General features: G+C 52.0%; 2 protein-coding genes across 3 annotated transcripts in view; both read right to left on the bottom strand.

Moving 5' to 3' along the window:
• Window positions 1–3888: 3888 nt before the first annotated feature.
• OVCA2 (OVCA2 serine hydrolase domain containing) lies at window positions 3889–7162 on the bottom strand. Its single transcript, XM_081843757.1, has 2 exons — window positions 6985–7162; window positions 3889–5022 (listed from the first exon to the last, which is right to left on the bottom strand). The coding sequence occupies exons 1-2, from the start codon at window positions 7151–7153 to the stop codon at window positions 4520–4522; spliced, it is 672 nt and encodes a 223-aa protein (XP_081699883.1). The 5' UTR covers window positions 7154–7162; the 3' UTR covers window positions 3889–4519.
• A 3603-nt stretch (window positions 7163–10765) lies between these two features.
• DPH1 (diphthamide biosynthesis 1) overlaps window positions 10766–16350 on the bottom strand; it is a 38261-nt gene continuing 32676 nt past the window's right edge. Inside the window, exons 10-12 of one of the 2 annotated variants that reach the window (XM_081843747.1) lie at window positions 15247–15325; window positions 14479–14613; window positions 10766–11535 (exon numbers count right to left, since the gene is read on the bottom strand). In XM_081843747.1, the coding sequence (XP_081699873.1) occupies window positions 11419–11535; window positions 14479–14613; window positions 15247–15325 (331 nt within the window). In that variant the 3' untranslated portion in view covers window positions 10766–11418. Of the gene's footprint in view, window positions 11536–13934; window positions 14237–14478; window positions 14614–15246; window positions 15326–16350 lie in introns of those variants that run through there. The other variant, XM_081843748.1, reaches the window with a different exon arrangement.

The raw sequence follows: 16350 nt of genomic DNA, 5'->3' as shown, positions 1-16350 counted from the left end.
CCTGGGCTACTGAAAGCCCAGCTCTGGAGCCCCAGCCCCACTTGACAGTCCCCTCCCTCTCTCCCAGGGACTGCAGCCTTTTAGGAACCAGATCGTGGCGACTGCTCCTCCTGGTCTGGCAGGGGTTCCTGTGGAAAGCCTCCCTCCAAACCAGCTGGTGTGACTCAAGAGCTCTGGAGGGTGGGGTGGGTGGGTGGCTGTCCCACCCGAGGCCGCCGGGAGCTCGGGACCACCATCGGGGCTTTGCAGAGCCCACTGCCAGCCGAGAGGCTTAAAGTTGCCACGGCAAAAGGTCCTCTTCTTCTTCGCTGTGGCCGCCCACAGATTGTGCTCATCCCAGGAGGCCTCTCTCCTGTTTACGAGGAGGAAAAAGCCGAGGATGAGTAAGAGGAGCGAAGCACAGTGGCTGGGGAGGGGAAAAGCAAGAGGCAGCTTGGCTCCAGGAGAGGAGGGCTGGGAGCCAAGGCAGCCTCACCAAGCAGGCCGCAAACTGATCGCCCACAGCCACGGAGACAGGCTGCAGGTGCCCGAGGGGAGGAGGTCGCAGCTCAACTAGGGAACTCCCTGCCACAGGAGGCAGGGGTCGGGTGGACCGCTTCATGGCGGGGGTGAAGATTATCGACGGCAACCGGCCAAGATGGCTGTGCTCTGCCTCTTGGTGGGGACAGTACTGTGCTGAATGGGCTAATGGTCCAATTAGGTATAAGGCAGCTTCCCAAGCTATTTAACCCTGCCCCTTTATTTGGAACAAAGAGGACTAGAATCTTGCTTTCTTTTTAGGGAGAGGCCATGGCTCAATGGCAGAGCACCTGTTTGGCATGCAGAAGGCACCAGGTTCAATCCCCAACAGCATCTCCAGGTAGGGCTGGGACTGGGAGACTCCCTATATGAAACCCTGGAAAGGTGCTGCCAGTCAGTGTCAACAACAGTGAGCTAGATGGCCCCATGGTCTGACTCGGTACAAAGGCAGCTTTGCTCAGGGGCAGAGCACCTGCTTGGCATGCAGAAGGTTCTAGGTTCTGTCCCTAGCGCCATCTCCAGGCAGGGCTGGGAAGTGTTCCCTTCCTGACACCCTGGAGAGTTGCTGCCAGCCAGTGTGGAGAACAATGAGATGGCCTAAGGCAGTTTCTGCTGTTTCTAGGAAGCTGCCCAGCTGTGATTTCAGGTGGGGAAGCGGCGGCTTCCCAGCCGGCAGAGTAAGTGTTCCCAATAGGAACAAAGAAAGGTGCCTTACAGCGAAGTCAGGTCATTGGCCCATCTAGCTCAGTACTGTCGACACTGACTGACAGCAGCTCCTTCAGGCAGGGAATATTTCCCCAGCCCCACCTGGGGGTGCCATTGGGCCCTGGGCTTTGTTCCTTCTGCATGCAAAGCAGGAGTTCAGCTGCCCTGGAGCCTTTGCTCCTTAGAAGAAAGCAGGATTCCAGTCCTCATGAAGGAAGGGCTAATTGAAATAGGGAGCTGCCTTGCAGAGTCAGGCAGCTGGCCCATCTGGATCACACTCGTTCACACTGACCGGCAGTGCCTTTTCAGGGTCTCCTGATGGTAGCCCTTCCGGGAGACGTGGGAAAGTGAACCCGGGGGCCTTCTGCATGCCAGGCAGGTGTTCTCCGGCTGGGCTACAGGCCTTCTTCATACCCTCATCAGTGCCCAAATGCTCCATGCCCACAAAAGGACTCCCTCCCCAAAAAGAACACCTCACTGTCGAGTAATCTGCTCTTCCTTCTTTCCTCCCTTCTTTCTGCACTGCTTGACATGCCTGGGGGTGGGGACCCCTTTCCCCCTTCCCACTTGCCCTAGTCAACACAGCAAGTCGGTCCCAGGGCAATGGCACCACACCCTCCTCCCACAAAGACAGGGCCCTTCCACTGGCAACCCCCCCCCCAGCACCATCGCAGAAGCCCAGCGCCATCCCAGCGCCTCTCAACCAAAGCCTGTCGCCATGGAGAGGAAGAGGAGCCCCCTGCGGAGTGGCAGAGTGGGTGAGTCAGGCTCTGCAGAGCAGCAGCAGCAGCCTTTTCGCAAACAGAAAAACAGCCGCCAAGCGCCTGGCAGTGAGGTGGCCTGTAGCCCTCCTCTTCCTCCTGGGTCCCTCGGAGCGCCTCCCCCACCCCCACCCCAGACCCAGGCGCAGACGCGAGATGGGGGGCTCACAAGACAGAGCCCTTTCCTAGCCCTGTCCAGCTTTTCCTGCCATCTTCGCTAGCCAAGTTGACTCCATCAGGTGCTCCAAAGAAGGAGCCCTCAGCAGCTGGTTCCTTGCAGCTTGGCTGCCTTCTCATCCCTGCCTGTGGAGAGCAAGTCAGATGGAAAGAGAGAGAGATCTGTAGGGAAGCAGGCAGGGAAAGGCCTTCGCGGGGGACATGGCTGCCCTCTAGCGCCTAAGGAAAAATTACAAAATGCTTCCTGGAGCCTTGATGGTCCTTAAACCGTCAGGCCAGGGGCCTGTGCCACCCAGCATCCTGTTCTCCTATCAGCCAGCCAGTTGCGGGACTGAGTGCAAGAGCAAGTCTCCACACTTGAGGTTTGCAGGAAGTGGCTGAGAGAGGCATTTATGGCCACCAGCAGTGGAAGGGGCCATGGTGGCTAGGAACCTCCTCCATGAATTTGTCTGATCCTTTATCAGAACAGCAGAAAAAGCCCTGCTGCAGCAGGTGGACCAGGCCAAAGTAGAGCCTTCTAGTCCAGCATCTTCTTCTCACAGGGACCAAGCAGATGCCCCCGTGGGAAGCAGCAAGCAGGGCTCTTTGTTGCTGTTGTTTAGTCGTTTAGTCGTGTCCGACTCTTCGTGACCCCCTGGACCAGAGCACACCAGGCACTCCTGTCTTCCACTGCCTCCCGCAGTTTGGTCAAACTCATGTTCGCAGCTTCAAGAACACTGTCCCACCATCTCCTCCTCTGTCGTCCCCTTCTCCTTGTGCCCTCCATCTTTTCCAGCATCAGGGTCTTTTCCAGGGAGTCTTCTCTTCTCATGAGGTTACCAAAGTATTAGAGCCTCAGCTTCAGGATCTGTCCTTCCAGTGAGCACTCAGGGCTGATTTCCTTCAGAATGGATCGGTTTGATCTTCTTGCAGTCCATGGGACTCTCAAGAGTCTCCTCCAGCACCAGAATTCAAAAGCATCAATTCTTCAGCCATCAGCCTTCTTTATGGTCCAGCTCTCACTTCCATACATCACTACTGGGAAAACCATAGCTTTAACTATACGGACCTTTGTTGGCAAGGTGATGTCTCTGCTGGGCTCATTAATGCAGTCCAAACTGGTCGCCACAACGGCCTCTGTGTGAGTGGAAATTAATGACACACTACGGGAAGAGAGCACTGCCCAGGCTCCAACGCCTCCCTGTCCATCCTGTGGCTCAGAGGCTTCCACGGGGCAGCTGCAGGGGGACTTGAGCGCAAAGAAAAGATGACAGCTATTTAAACTCTAATCCCTGCTCCAAGGCCCAGAAAAGTAGCTCAGAGCAAAAGCCCCTGCAGTCTAAAAGATGCCAAAGGTTGAAGAAAGGAGAGGGGGACGCCAAAGGATTCAGAAAAGCTGGAAATAAAAGACCTCACTCAATTATTCCTGTCCTGAGAGGGAAGGCTCACTTCAAGAAGGACACCAATGCAGGCCACAGCCAAGATGGTGCCACCCTCAAAAGAGGCGTCTTCCTCCCTGGAGAAAGAAAAAATGGGGACAATATCTTAAGGTAAGAATTTGCATAACAACAAGAAGCTGTAAAGGAGCACTTTCAAAACACTTTGGAAGAACTAAGACTTCCAATGGAAACTGACAGAGCTTAACACAAGGCCTGACTCTTTAACAGAAAACACAACCGCAACAAAATAACCCATGACAAAAAGATCAAAGAATTACAACAAGAAAATACAGATATACACAACAAGCTTGGAGATGCAGAAAATTAAAACAGGAGAATTTATGTTTTTGGTGGGAGAGGGAGTGGAAGAAAACGATCCTGCACCATTTATTGCCACGTGGCTTAAATCGCTGCTTCTAGAACTCACAATCGCCGATGTTTTTGAATGGCCACATTGAATGCTTTGCCCATTTCAGGAACAAGGAGGGAGTGTGGAACAAACTGAGGAACCTAATATCCATAACTTCTAACTTACAGGGGGCAGCTGCAGGTGGACCCAGGGGGATGCCCTCAGGACAGTGCTTAGTTGAAGAGGCCTCAGCAATTCTTGCCCACCCCACTGATGTCCTGCATGCTTTAACTGCCAACCTCAAGGGCAACTGACGCTCTCCGCCATGAAAACCCCAGAGTTGTGCCTATAGGGGAAGAATAAAGGGTTATTTTAAAATAATTTTCAACACAGGGACAGAAAAGATTTTCAGATCTGACAGGTCCCAGTTTACTCATCCCTCAAGGCAGTGGTTGCAAAACTAATAGGATTCTCTGGCCATCACGCTGCAGTGACCAGGCAGGCCAAGAGCTGCCCCTTAAACCTTCATCTGCCAGAGGTCCCACTCTGGCCAAGCCCCAAAGCAGCCTGGGCACTGGACCCCAATGCATTCACTTTACAAACTGATCCAAGAATTCCAGATAGGCTTTCTTTTGGGGTGCGGAGGCCGGGACAAAGTGGCCCCCTGTGTGAATGAGGGTGACGGGCTCCACAAAGCAGGAGGCAAGCTGCCTGCTCATCTCAGCTGAGATGACCCGATCCGTCTCGCCCAGGACGTGCAGGCTGGGCACCGCGATGGTTTCCTGGTAGTAGCCCTGGTGGGGGGTGGCCTGGCTCTTGAAGCCAGCCACCACGATGGCGAAGTCAAAGGGAAAGCGGGGGTCTCCGCGCTGCTTCAGGGCACAAATGATTCCCACCAACGCTGCTCCCTGGCTGAAGCCCAGGAGGCCGTCGATGGGGCCCTGCTCCGCAAAGGCCTTGGCAATGCTGTCTAGGGACTCCTCCAGCCCTTTGCAGGAAGACGCTTCTTCCAGGGCACTGAATGTCCCTTCCTGGGGGTTGGAGAACCACCAGCCCTTTGAGTCAGCTTCTAGAGCACCAGAGGCAGCTTCCCCTGCAATGGAAAGGGGTGGGGGTTAGCAAGAATGTCAGGAGAGACCAGCAGCCCTGCAGATGAGGGACAACTCACCGGAACACTCTTCATTAATTCCCTCTCTTGCAGCATAACAAATCTTAACCTTAGGTGTTGTGGCCATCCCATGAATCTCAAAATATTGGAAGATTCCAGACGGATAAAATTAAGGACTTTACGCAGCGCAGACTGTGGAACTCGATCACACAGGAGGCAGCGATGGCCGGCCACCGACAAAGTTGGTTTTGAAAGAGGATTAGACACATTAAAGGAGGAGAGGACTGCTGATGACTGCTAGCCACAGTGGTCTCCATAGTCAGAGGCAGTGATGCTTCTGAATACCAGTTTTCTGGATACAGAGGAGGGAAGAGTTGCTCTTGTGCTTAAATCCTGCTGGAGGGTTTCCCTTTGGGGCAGGAACAGCAGGCTGGGCAAGACGGGCCATGGGCCTGATCCAGCAGGCCCTTCTTATGCTCCTAGAGCCTAATAAATCTGCAAGTCTTTAACCTGGCGCCCTCCAGGGGTTGTTGGACTATAAATCCCATCAGTCTCCAAACCAGCAGAGGACAGGCAAAGGCTTCCTGCAGGTGTAATTGCAAGACTTGTTTTTTACTGCAACTGTCTCCATTTTTTCTCACTGGTCCCTGACCTTTCTACTAACAATCACTCATGAAGTGTCGCTGCTTTCAGAGGGTGAGAAATATGTACAAATGTTCATGATCAAACCATACAGTGACTAATGTGTTTTTGTACAGGGATAGGAAACGAGGGCCCACGCCACAGACCTGCCACTCAAATACAAACCATAACTTGTTCCTCCCACCTCAGAACAGATTTTCTCTCAGTAATTCTTACAATCAGCCTGTGGGTAGACCACTAATGGTAGGGTCTCCATCCCTGCTGGGGAAACAGAAAGGACTCGCTTAAGGCAACAGGGACTTTACCAACCGCAATGTATTTTACAGGCTTCACTGGGATTTTTGCCATGGGTTTGGAAACCAGGATTTTGCTGGAGCTTTTTCTTAACTGGAGAGGCCAGGGATTCAACCTGGGACTTTCTTCCAGCAAAGCAGCTGATCTGCCCCTACACTCCACTTCCTTCCCCTAACAAACACACCTCATGAGCCTGCTCATTGCGGGATCTGTGGCTGAGAATAGATGGAGAAACCGAAGAAGAGCCCTACAGCAGCTGGATTAGGCCAAAGGGGGGGGGGGAGGCATCTAGTGCAGCCTCCTGTTGCCACAGTGGCCAACCAGATGCCCCCAAGGGAAGCCCACAAAGCAGCAGGACCGGGGGGGGGGGGCAGCAGCTGCTGCACACCACATGCAACATCTTCATTAAACTAGAGAAGGGTTTCCCAAACTTGGGTCTCCAGCTGATTGGTGACTACAATTCCCATCATCCCTGAGCACTGGTCCCGCTAGCTAGGGGGGATGGGAGATGTAGTCCAAAAACTGCTGGAGCAAGCCTGTTTGGGAAACTCCAAGGTCTCCTTCCTGGCAGGTCAGGAGGGCATCCGAAGAGGCTGCAGGGTCCGGCCAAAGAGGGGCCCATCCTGCCCAGCCTCCTCTTCTCACGGTGGCCGATGCCCCCCGGAGCCAGACTCCCCTCCTGGGGTTCCCAGTCCCTGGCCTTGGGAGCCACGTTGGCCCTCGGAGCCCGTCCTCGACAGCCTCTCACCCGCCACGAACTGGCCGGGGCTGCTGGCCAGGCAGATTTCTTTTTTAAAAAAATATATATCACAAAATGGATTAACGAGATTTTCTCCTGATTAGTTGCCCCTCTGGGAGGCGGAAGAGGTTTTTTGAGGTGGGGGGAATCGCACTCTGCACATGCTCAGAGGAACACCCGACACCCAATCAGCCTGGCCAATGGCAGGGCCCTCCTGGAGTGACGTCAGGGGAGGCGGCCCGTGACGCCACAGGGAGGCCCCGCCCCCTCACCTGACGGGAGAGGCGCGTCCAACGAATGGGGCGCGTCCACGTACAGGAGCTCCGCGCGCCCGCGCAGGGCCTTGCGCAGGGACCCGGTTCGCGCGCGGAAGGTGTCCGCGGTCTGCCGGTATCCATGGAGACAGAGCAGCCGCAGCCCGCCGCCCCCGCGGGCGGACATGCCTCATCCGGGTATCTGCGCCAGGTGGGAAGTAGAACGAGGGAAGCCGGAAGCGGCGCTCCTCTTTGCAGCGTCTATGGTTAGGAGGCCGGAAACGCCCTTCTCGCACCGTAGAGCTAGCAAAGATTAGAGTGAACTCTATTCGGGGTCTGCAGAGGTGAATTCCGGGCTCGCTCATGGAAATCTGGCTCTCAGGTCTGATTCCGCGTGGACTCATTGGCATCTCTGCGCGTAACACTTAAGATGCCTGCCAAGGCGCAACTATAGCCTGCTTCCCCCCGCGTCTGCCAGGGGAGGAAAGAGCAGGCGAGAGGAGGCTCACGACAGCCCTGCAAGGTAGGACTCCAGAGGCGGGTGGGATTCCCAAGCAAAAAAACAGTGGCCTTAAATTCATCGCCTGCCCCAACCTCCTGCCAGGAGAACAATCCTGCCATGGTCTTTTTAAATCTCACGCGGAGGACCCTTTCCCTCCACTGCCTTGCCTACAAATACTAACAGTGAATGCTTACTCACAAGTAAGCCCCACTGAGTGATACAGGACTTGCTCCCAGGTAAGTGTGCATGTTTAGGATGGCAGCCTTAAGCTACTTATTTACTTTGGGATTTCTAAGGCAGATCTCAAATTATTTAGGGGAACGGAAATTAATTTCACATTAAGGCAGCTGGGAGACCCAGTATAGATTTGGGCAACTGAACAGCCTTTTTTGTGGCATTTTCAGACCCTCCCAAGTGCCCCTATTTTCCAGGGACAGCCCCGGATTTACAGAAGCCACCCTGGTTTCTGATTTGATCCCAGAGTGTCCCTCTTTTCCCTAGGATGCCCTTATCTTCATCGGAGAAAGCTTGGAGAATATGGAGATGTGACCCTGAACCAAAGAGATGAATAACTATACAACCTTTAATGTTTTATTATGTTTTTATATATGTTGTAAGCTGCCCAGAGTGGCTGGAGCAACCCAGGCAGATGGGTGGGATACAAATAATAAAAAGATGGTGATGGAATGAACTCTCTCCACTGTGCAGCAGGCACTTTTCAGCTTTGACTGCATTTTTGAGTGTATTTTGTAAAGAGGGACTCCTGTCCCAAACAGGCTGCATAGCAGAGGGGCCTGGCTCTCCTCTTGCACCCACAGCCAGGCGTTTGGGGACCTTGCCCCTTCTCAAGGGTAGTGGAGACATTACAAGTGTTAACGGAGAAATCTGAGGGCTCCCTTGGACAAAAAACAAGGACACCAGCCAGGAATACCAGAGCAAAACAGCAGCCAGGAGGCTTGGTCTTTATTGAAGACTGTCACGACAGGACTCCCACCTGCCACCAGGTGGAACAAGATGGAAGCCCCAAACAAAAGAGAACCCAAACTTTGAGTGCTCACTGGAAGGACAGATCGTGAAGCTGAGACTCCATGAGAAGAGAAGACTCCCTGGAAAAGACCCTGATGTTGGGAAAGATAGAGGGCACAAGGAGAAGGGGATGACAGAGGACGAGATGGCTGGACAGTGTTCTCGAAGCTACTAACAGGAGTTTGACCAAACTGCGGGAGGCAGTGGAAGACAGAAGTGCCTGGCGTGCTCTGGTCCAGGGGGTCACGAAGAGTCGGACACGACTAAACAACAACAACAATCCCCATGTTACACCCCCCCAAACTACATCACTCATACATCACGGTTACATCATGAAAGGGGAGGTCTGGTGGCAGAAATCTGAACATCCTGGACCCTGCCCCATGGTTCTCCTTGCCCTCCACCAAACACCCATCATCAAGTGTAACAAAAAAGATATTCACATTTCCCTGTTTCCCAGCCAAGTTCATCACACCTTTTTGTCTTCATCTGGGTTTGGTATTTCTGGAATGGCTACCTGTCTGGCACTCAGGTATCAGGATGCCAGGGATTATCACTCAGGCAGAGGGGCTGCTGGGTAGCTGAGATCATATGCCTATATGAATTTCTGAAGTTTTCCCAGTGAGCCAGTACACAGATGCATTTATCAGTGAATTCTTGCATTTGGTGTCATGCGGCAAAGGCCCTTTGAAAAGATAGGAAGAAACTGTGATGAAGTGTTTTGTGGGGACAAATCACAAAGTTACAAAAGTGATTGAGCTGATTTTGGTAGTGGGCTGCATGTGCATGATATCTGCTGGAGGGGCACCCCCCCCCAACCTATACGCAGTTTCTCCCAAGACATGTTCCTGGGTTATTTTTATGACTGATTTCATTTCTATACCGCTTCATATTTGTAAGAAAAAGTTCTCAGCCTGCATTAAAATTCCATACAGAACATTCCAAAATAGAACTTGACAGAAGAAAATCATATACAGTGGTGCCTCGCAAGACGAAATTAATCCGTTCCGTGATTCTCTTCGTCTAGCGGTTTTTTCCTCTTGCGAAGCAAGCCCATTGACGGCTTAGCGGATTAGCGCTATTAGCAGTCTAGCGGCTTTTAGCGATCAGCTGAGAGGCGGCTTATCAGCGGAACAGCTGATAAGCGGCTTAGCGGCTTAGGAAAGGGGGGGGAAAGCGGAAAAAACCCCGCGGGAACTCGCAAGAATTTTTCGTCTTGCGAAGCAACCCCATAGAGAAATTCGTTTAGCGAAGCGCCTCCAAAACGGAAAACCCTTTCGTCTAGCGGGTTTTCCGTCTTGCGAGGCGTTCGTCTTGCGGGGCACCACTGTATAGAACATACATTTAAAACAACATAATTAACGGGAAACAGCAATATTATCTTAAAAGACGTCAAAATAAAACATTACAAAGGAAGGTCAAGGATGGAATACACATTTAAAGCAGCGCAAACGAGAAGAGAATAAAATATTGTCGTAAACATGGATTGACAGTAAGTAGAGATAGATGAAACACTCCCTCCATTTCTTAGTGCAAGGGCTCCAGAGCTGGAAGTTTGGGGATAAACCAGGGTTTCTCAAATGTTTGGGGGCCGCTAGCACCTTGGTTCCATAAACTCACCCCAGTGCCCCCTGCCCTATCCTATAAACAATAGCAGTTTGCATGACCCACTACAGAAGATAACAAAATGAAAACAGCAATTATTTATTGTGCATTTATTTCAAAGAAATAAACATAGGCAAAAATAAATATATGCTCCCCTCTAATCATGGAGCTGAAAAAAGAATGTGCATCAAAGAATATTGCATGAAAAATAGAAATATATGTATATTTGGAAACATTTTTAATGATTACCAAGTGTGATGGGATGATGAGCTGCTTGTGCGTAAAAGCTTAGTCCCTCAGAGCTTGGGCATGGTTCTCAAACTCTGTCTTTAGCGGAGCCCCTTAAACATGACTCCCTTAATCGCTGGCAGAATCCGACAGTGGGCGTTTACGGAATCTACTGCAGCATAAAAGTTCCTTAACGGAAACGCGTCTTCGGGATTCTCGGCACGACAGTTTCCGGCGAGGAGTGGGTGTACCTATAGGAGGTCCTGAGACTTCTCCACTGTTTTCGCTGGAAGACTCCCTGAGCCATCCCTTCGACTCACTTTCTCTCTGATCTCCCTCTCTCCCCCTGCTGGTACCTTCCTCCGCTGCTGAGTCTTTCCTAGCTTCCGAGAGCCCCTCCACCACCTGCCTTTCCGATGGCAGTTCCCTGACACCAAGCATAAAGTGTTGTCTTCCAGGAGAAACGCATGAAAACTCTTTTACGCATTCTAATAATGGAAAACATAAGGGAGAAGGAAATTTATAGCATATGGTTTGTACTCGCCAAACAGGCACAAACCTTCACCTACTACAGATGTACGGTAACCAGTTTATAAGAAAATCGATAGCTATTACCAATAATTGGCCATCTTGGGACAACGCAGAATTGTAAATGCAAAGAAACGTCCCCAAAGGAAAACAGCTTCGAAAGTGGTAAGAGCAGTAAACCTTTAAAAACGAAGCGAGGAAAAAGTTTCACTTGAGCTTCTAGTCTGGTCAATCGTAAAACAGCGGCGCATGAGCTCAGAGGGGCCTTCCTCCTGCACCCCCTGCCGCCCCCTTCCTCTTATCACCCCTAGGTGATCCCACCGCCCCCCAAGAGTTAGTCCCACACATTTGGGGAGCCAGTGGGCTAGACTTTGCCCCCCACACTGCAGGGCAGCACCGGCCCGCTTGCCTCCTTGGAGATGCATCCTCTGGGCTTGGCTGGTGTTTGTGCCCCAAAGTGCCAGTCCTGCTGTTCCTCAGGGGTGCTGCCAAGCCGGTTCTGTGCCTGACAGCTCAGTGTGGTCCCAGGACCCGCCTGAACCCCCCAGGTCAGGTGCGGAGCCTCAAGGCTGAGGGCTGGGCAGCGGCACCTCTTCCTTCTCCTTCTTCTCCTCCTCTCGACAGTCGCAGCGCCCACAGGCTTTCTTCTCGGGCTGGAGCGTGGCCTTGGCCGGGATCACCTGCAAGAATTGGGCAACGCCTGAGAAGCTGAAGGGGCCGTGGCAAGGCCCCAGCCCTCATGGTTTTGAGCTGAGGGCGGGTCTAAACAGGAACATGGGAAGCTGCCTTGTCAGAGAGTACAGAGTCACTCTAAAAAGAAATGCAAGGTTCCAGTCCTCAGGGTTGATTTCACTAGGAACTCAGGAAGGTCCCTTTTACTGACTATTAAGTACAGTGGTACCTCTGTTTAAGAACAGCCCTGTTTACGAACTATTCGGTATAAGAACTATGCAAAACTGGTAGTGTTCTGGTTAGCAAACTTTACCTCGGTCTACGAACGGAATCCGAACGGTGGAAGGGCACCAACGGCGGGAGGCCTCATTAGGAAAAGCGCACCTTGGCTTAAGAATGACTTTGGTTTAAGAACGGACTTGTGGAACAGATTAAGTTCGTAATCCGAGGTACCACTGTACTGCTAGATCTAGCATATATTTTGGAAAGCTATTTTTCTGGTATGTATCTGGTATGTATCAGGGCCCTGCGGGACTTGACATCTTTCAGCAGGGCCTGCAAGACAGAGCTGTTCCACCAGGCCTTTGGCCAAGGCACAGTCTGACCCCCTCCTTCTGCAATCCTCATAGAACTCTAGCCCATAGAATTGATTTTAGAATGAATGGATTTTAGAATGTATTTCAATTAATCAATTATTTTTTATGTAAACTGTGTTATTTTTACTGTTGTTAGGCGCTCTGAGCCCGGCTTTGGCTGGGGAGGGTGGGATATAAATAAAATTTTATTATTATTATTTTATTAAGATCATCATAACCAAATTGTGCATGGTGCTTCCCAAGACTAAGGATCAGCCTTTCGTCTGTGTTTGGATACCATCGGACACCATCAGACTAAGACCTGGGAGTCCCCAGGGTCCCTGATCCCTTCCCTCGACCATGACACTCACTGGGTGACTTTGGGGGCTGGTCGCTGCCTCTCAGCCAAGCTGACCTGGCAGCGTTGTGGTGGGGAGTATACAAGGAGGGCAGAACTGTTTACACATCACCACGAGCTCCTTGGGAGGAGAAGGTGGCATATAAATGCAATTCAACGCATTTTGATCCAAGATGGGGGACCGGATCTCTCGCAATTTAGCCACTTTGCAAGGCTGCACTGATTTTGTGGGAGGGGGTGTTCTTAGACTTCCTGAGCAACCTCAGGAATGAGGTTGCTAGCTATTAAATAGAATCACAGAATCAAAGCATAGTAGAGTTGGATGTGATCCCAATCTCATCTAGTCCAACACTTCTGAGCCCCCCTGAAATCTTATAAACCTAATAATATATAAAATAACCCCCCTGCAATGCAGGGACCACAGCCAAAGAACTCCTAACAGGGGACCATCAAACCTCTGCTTAAATTGTCCATTGCACATGAAACTGTCATGGTAGAAGCCAGATCTGTGTTAGCAGGGAAGGCGGATAGAACAGAAAAAACTGATCCAAGAACCCTGAGGATCTCAGACTCCTGGGTCCTCTCTCTGGCTGCGCCTTCGCTGCACTAATGCAACTCCCACTATATGGAAAACAGCTCACCCAAAGTGAGAGGCCCCCCACCCTGACTGGCCGCTAGGGGGAGATGCCACCCTGCAAGTGAAGCGCAGAGAGCCGAGTGCGAGAACCTGGGAAAGGAACTGCAGAAATGGGGCTTCCTTCTGCAGGTTCAACCCAGCAAGCAGGACAAGGGACCTGAGGCCTGTGTGTCCCAGTTAAGAAGCCACAGGCGTCACCCTAAGGGAAAGACAAACAGAAAGGGCAGGGCTACTGGTGAGATGGCTGACTGTCATGGTCCATCTAGCCCAGTGTTGCCTACACTGACTGGCAGCAGCTCTGCAGGGTTTCAGGCAGGGAGTGTTTCTTCCAGCCCACCCTGGAGATGCCGCAAGTGGGGACTGAACCTGGGACCTTCTGCACTCAAAGCAGGTGCTCTTTGCCACCGACCGAGCCTTCCCCTCAAGAGCGTGGAGAGCGGCTGCCAGCCAGAGCAGACAGTGCTTGGAGACTGAACTACAATACAGAAATTGCGGGGGATCCAACCCTGAGCTGTGAACCAGGAAGTCCCAGTTCAAATGCTATGAGCTCTTTGGGTCTCCATTCAGCCCCTGCTCCCCCCTGAAATTTGGGGGATAAAGTGAATAATGCTGACCTCTTGCTCTTGTAAGGGGTGGGGAACCTTACGTGGCCCCCACACCTCTCTCTCTGGCCCCCAAAGTCCCCCCCCAGGCTGCACCCTCCTCCAGTGGTCTGGCCCAGCTGCAAAGGTGCCCCATGCCTCTTGCCTAGCCTGCGGGAGGAGAGGCGGAGGGCAGAGAAAACAGCCGGCTCCTGTCCAAGGATAAAGAGGGCTTTTTGCTGCCCCCCCCCACTTTTGCTTCTTCCCCCGCCCACCACTGGCGTGCGGCCCTCAGGAAGCTCTGCAAGGGAATGCGGCCCTCCGAGCAGAAACGCTTCCCTGCCAGGGATTGCAGTTTCGAAAGGCGCACGAAAGCACTTTGCCGCTGGTTATTACTGTGAATTACTATGAATTGACTGAATTGCATCAATTGTTTTGATGAGTCCATTGCTGTTTGCTTTATTTATTTATATGCTGCTGCGTTTGATATTATAGAGATCGCGATGCCTTTTCTTTTTCTTCTAACTAATGCTGTTGCTTCGCGCTCAACATTTGCTGCTGGAAAAGCAGAATACAGATCCCCAGTCAGATCAAATGATGAGAATCGGGAGGCCTTCAAAAGCCCCACTTCCTGCATTGCACGGGGCTGGAATAGAGGACCCTTTGAGGTCCCTTCCAACTCTATGAAACAGAAGTGCCAGAGTGCAAGGGCTCCTGTGCCCAGGAAGGTGCCCAGGAGGAACCCCTGCCCCACTCCCCGTCCGCATGCAAAGCCCCCCAAGGGCTGCCGCGCCCCTCACCTCCTTCTCCCGGCTCCCCCTCTGCGGCTGGCGGCGGCTGCTGTGGTTCACCGTCCAAGGCCCCAGCGACTGGCTGGCGTAGAAATCCATGGGGTAGGTCTCTTGCCACTGAACCTGTTGCAGAGCCACGGCGGCCTGAAAAGAGGGGGGAATAAAAGAGGGCAAGGGAGGGCGGGGTCAAGATCCTGGTGGCTCCAGACCCTTCCCTGACTGGAGGGGGTTAATAATAATAATAATAATAATAATAATAATAATAATAATAATAATAATTTATACTCCGCCCATCTGGCTGGGTTTCCCCAGCCACTCTGGGCAGCATCTAACAAACTATTAAAATACTGTAATGCACCAAACATTAAAAGCTTCCCTAAACAGGGCTGCCTTCAGATGTCTTCTAAAAGTCTGGTAGTTGTTCTTCTCTTTGACATCTGGTGGGAGGGAGTTCCACAGGGCAGGTGCCACTACTGAGAAGGCCCTCTGCCTGGTTCCCTGTAACTTGGCTTCTCGCAGTGAGGAAACCGCCAGAAGGCCCTCGGCGCTGGACCTCAGTGTCCAGGCAGAACGATGGGGGTGGAGACGCTCCTTCAGGTATACTGGACTGAGGCCGTTTAGGGCTTTCAAGGTCAGCACCAACACTTTGAATTGTGCTCAGAAACATACTGAATCCTGTTGTGGTTTGGGCTGCGGGTTCAAGGCCCAGGGAATGATGGGAGGTGGGAGTCCAGCCACCCCAGGTTAGGAGGAAGACAGATGCTGTCGTTGTCTTACCTCGTAGGGCGTGAGGAGAGGTCTTCCGAAGGCCTCCCCCCAGTCGATGGAGAGCCTGGGACAAGCCACCTGGACCCACCTGCAGGAAGGAAGAGGAAGAGGGGCTGTAGGGCAACAGGGCAACAGGGCAGGGCGCCTGCTTGGCATGCAGAAGGACCCAGGCTCAGTCCCCAGGAAGAAAAGGTCCCAAATGGGCCAAATCCGCCCAGCTAGGAAGGCGAGACCTTAGGCCAGCCAGAGTCTCTCAGCTTCTCCTACCTCACAGGGCTGCTGGGAGGACGAAAGGCCCAGCAAAGATTTGCCTGTTCCAAGGCTGCTTTGGGTTCATTTGCTGCTGGGATTTCCGATATGTTTTATTTAATGCTTGCTCTGCATTTTGCTCCATTGCGTATGGAGTTCATGTTATTGGAAAGGCAAGATTACATCTTTTAATTACCATATTTTTCGCTCTATAGCACGCACCCGACCATAACACGTACGTAGTTTTTAGAGGAGGAAAATCCGTAGTAATGCCAACCGTAGGCATTCCCTCCATAACACGCACAGACATTTCCCCTTACTTTTTAGGAGGAAAAAAGTGAGTGTTATGGTTCAAAAAATATGGTATTTCAGAAAAGGCAAGTGCCTGTTTGTTTGTTTTTTAACTGAAAATTTCATTGTTTTATTCCTTTCTGAGGTTTTTGGGGGTTTATTTCACAGTCAAGCAGGATTTGGATTTTTTTAATGAAATAAATAAGCGAACAAATCTTTGCTTGCCTGGTGGACTAGAACCTTGGCTTTGCTTTTAAAAACAGAAAAGAAGCTTGCCCAATGCCAGGGTCCTGCCCCCACAGTTCTGGGCACGGCGGCTGAAATGCCCCAACAAACAATGAAATGGGGGAAGAGGAGGCCTCAGGTGTCCCAGTGTGGCGCAGGGGTCAGAGTGTCAGACAAGACCTGGGAGAGACCAGGGTTCGAATCCTTCCACTTAGCCATCAAGCTCACCGGGTGTCCTTGGGGGCCAGTTGCTGCCTCTCTCACCCTCACAGGGTTGTTATGGGGATTAAATGAAGAGGGGGAGCAGAACCAAGAACGCCACAGAGGGGAGAGGAAGGGGGGTGTCTT

The sequence above is a fragment of the Podarcis erhardii genome, assembly GCF_964252035.2.
Source record: "Podarcis erhardii genome assembly, chromosome: 16".
Taxonomy (NCBI): domain Eukaryota; kingdom Metazoa; phylum Chordata; class Lepidosauria; order Squamata; family Lacertidae; genus Podarcis; species Podarcis erhardii.
Note: the sequence above shows the minus strand (reverse complement) of the source record. Positions and strands in the feature narration are given on the sequence as shown.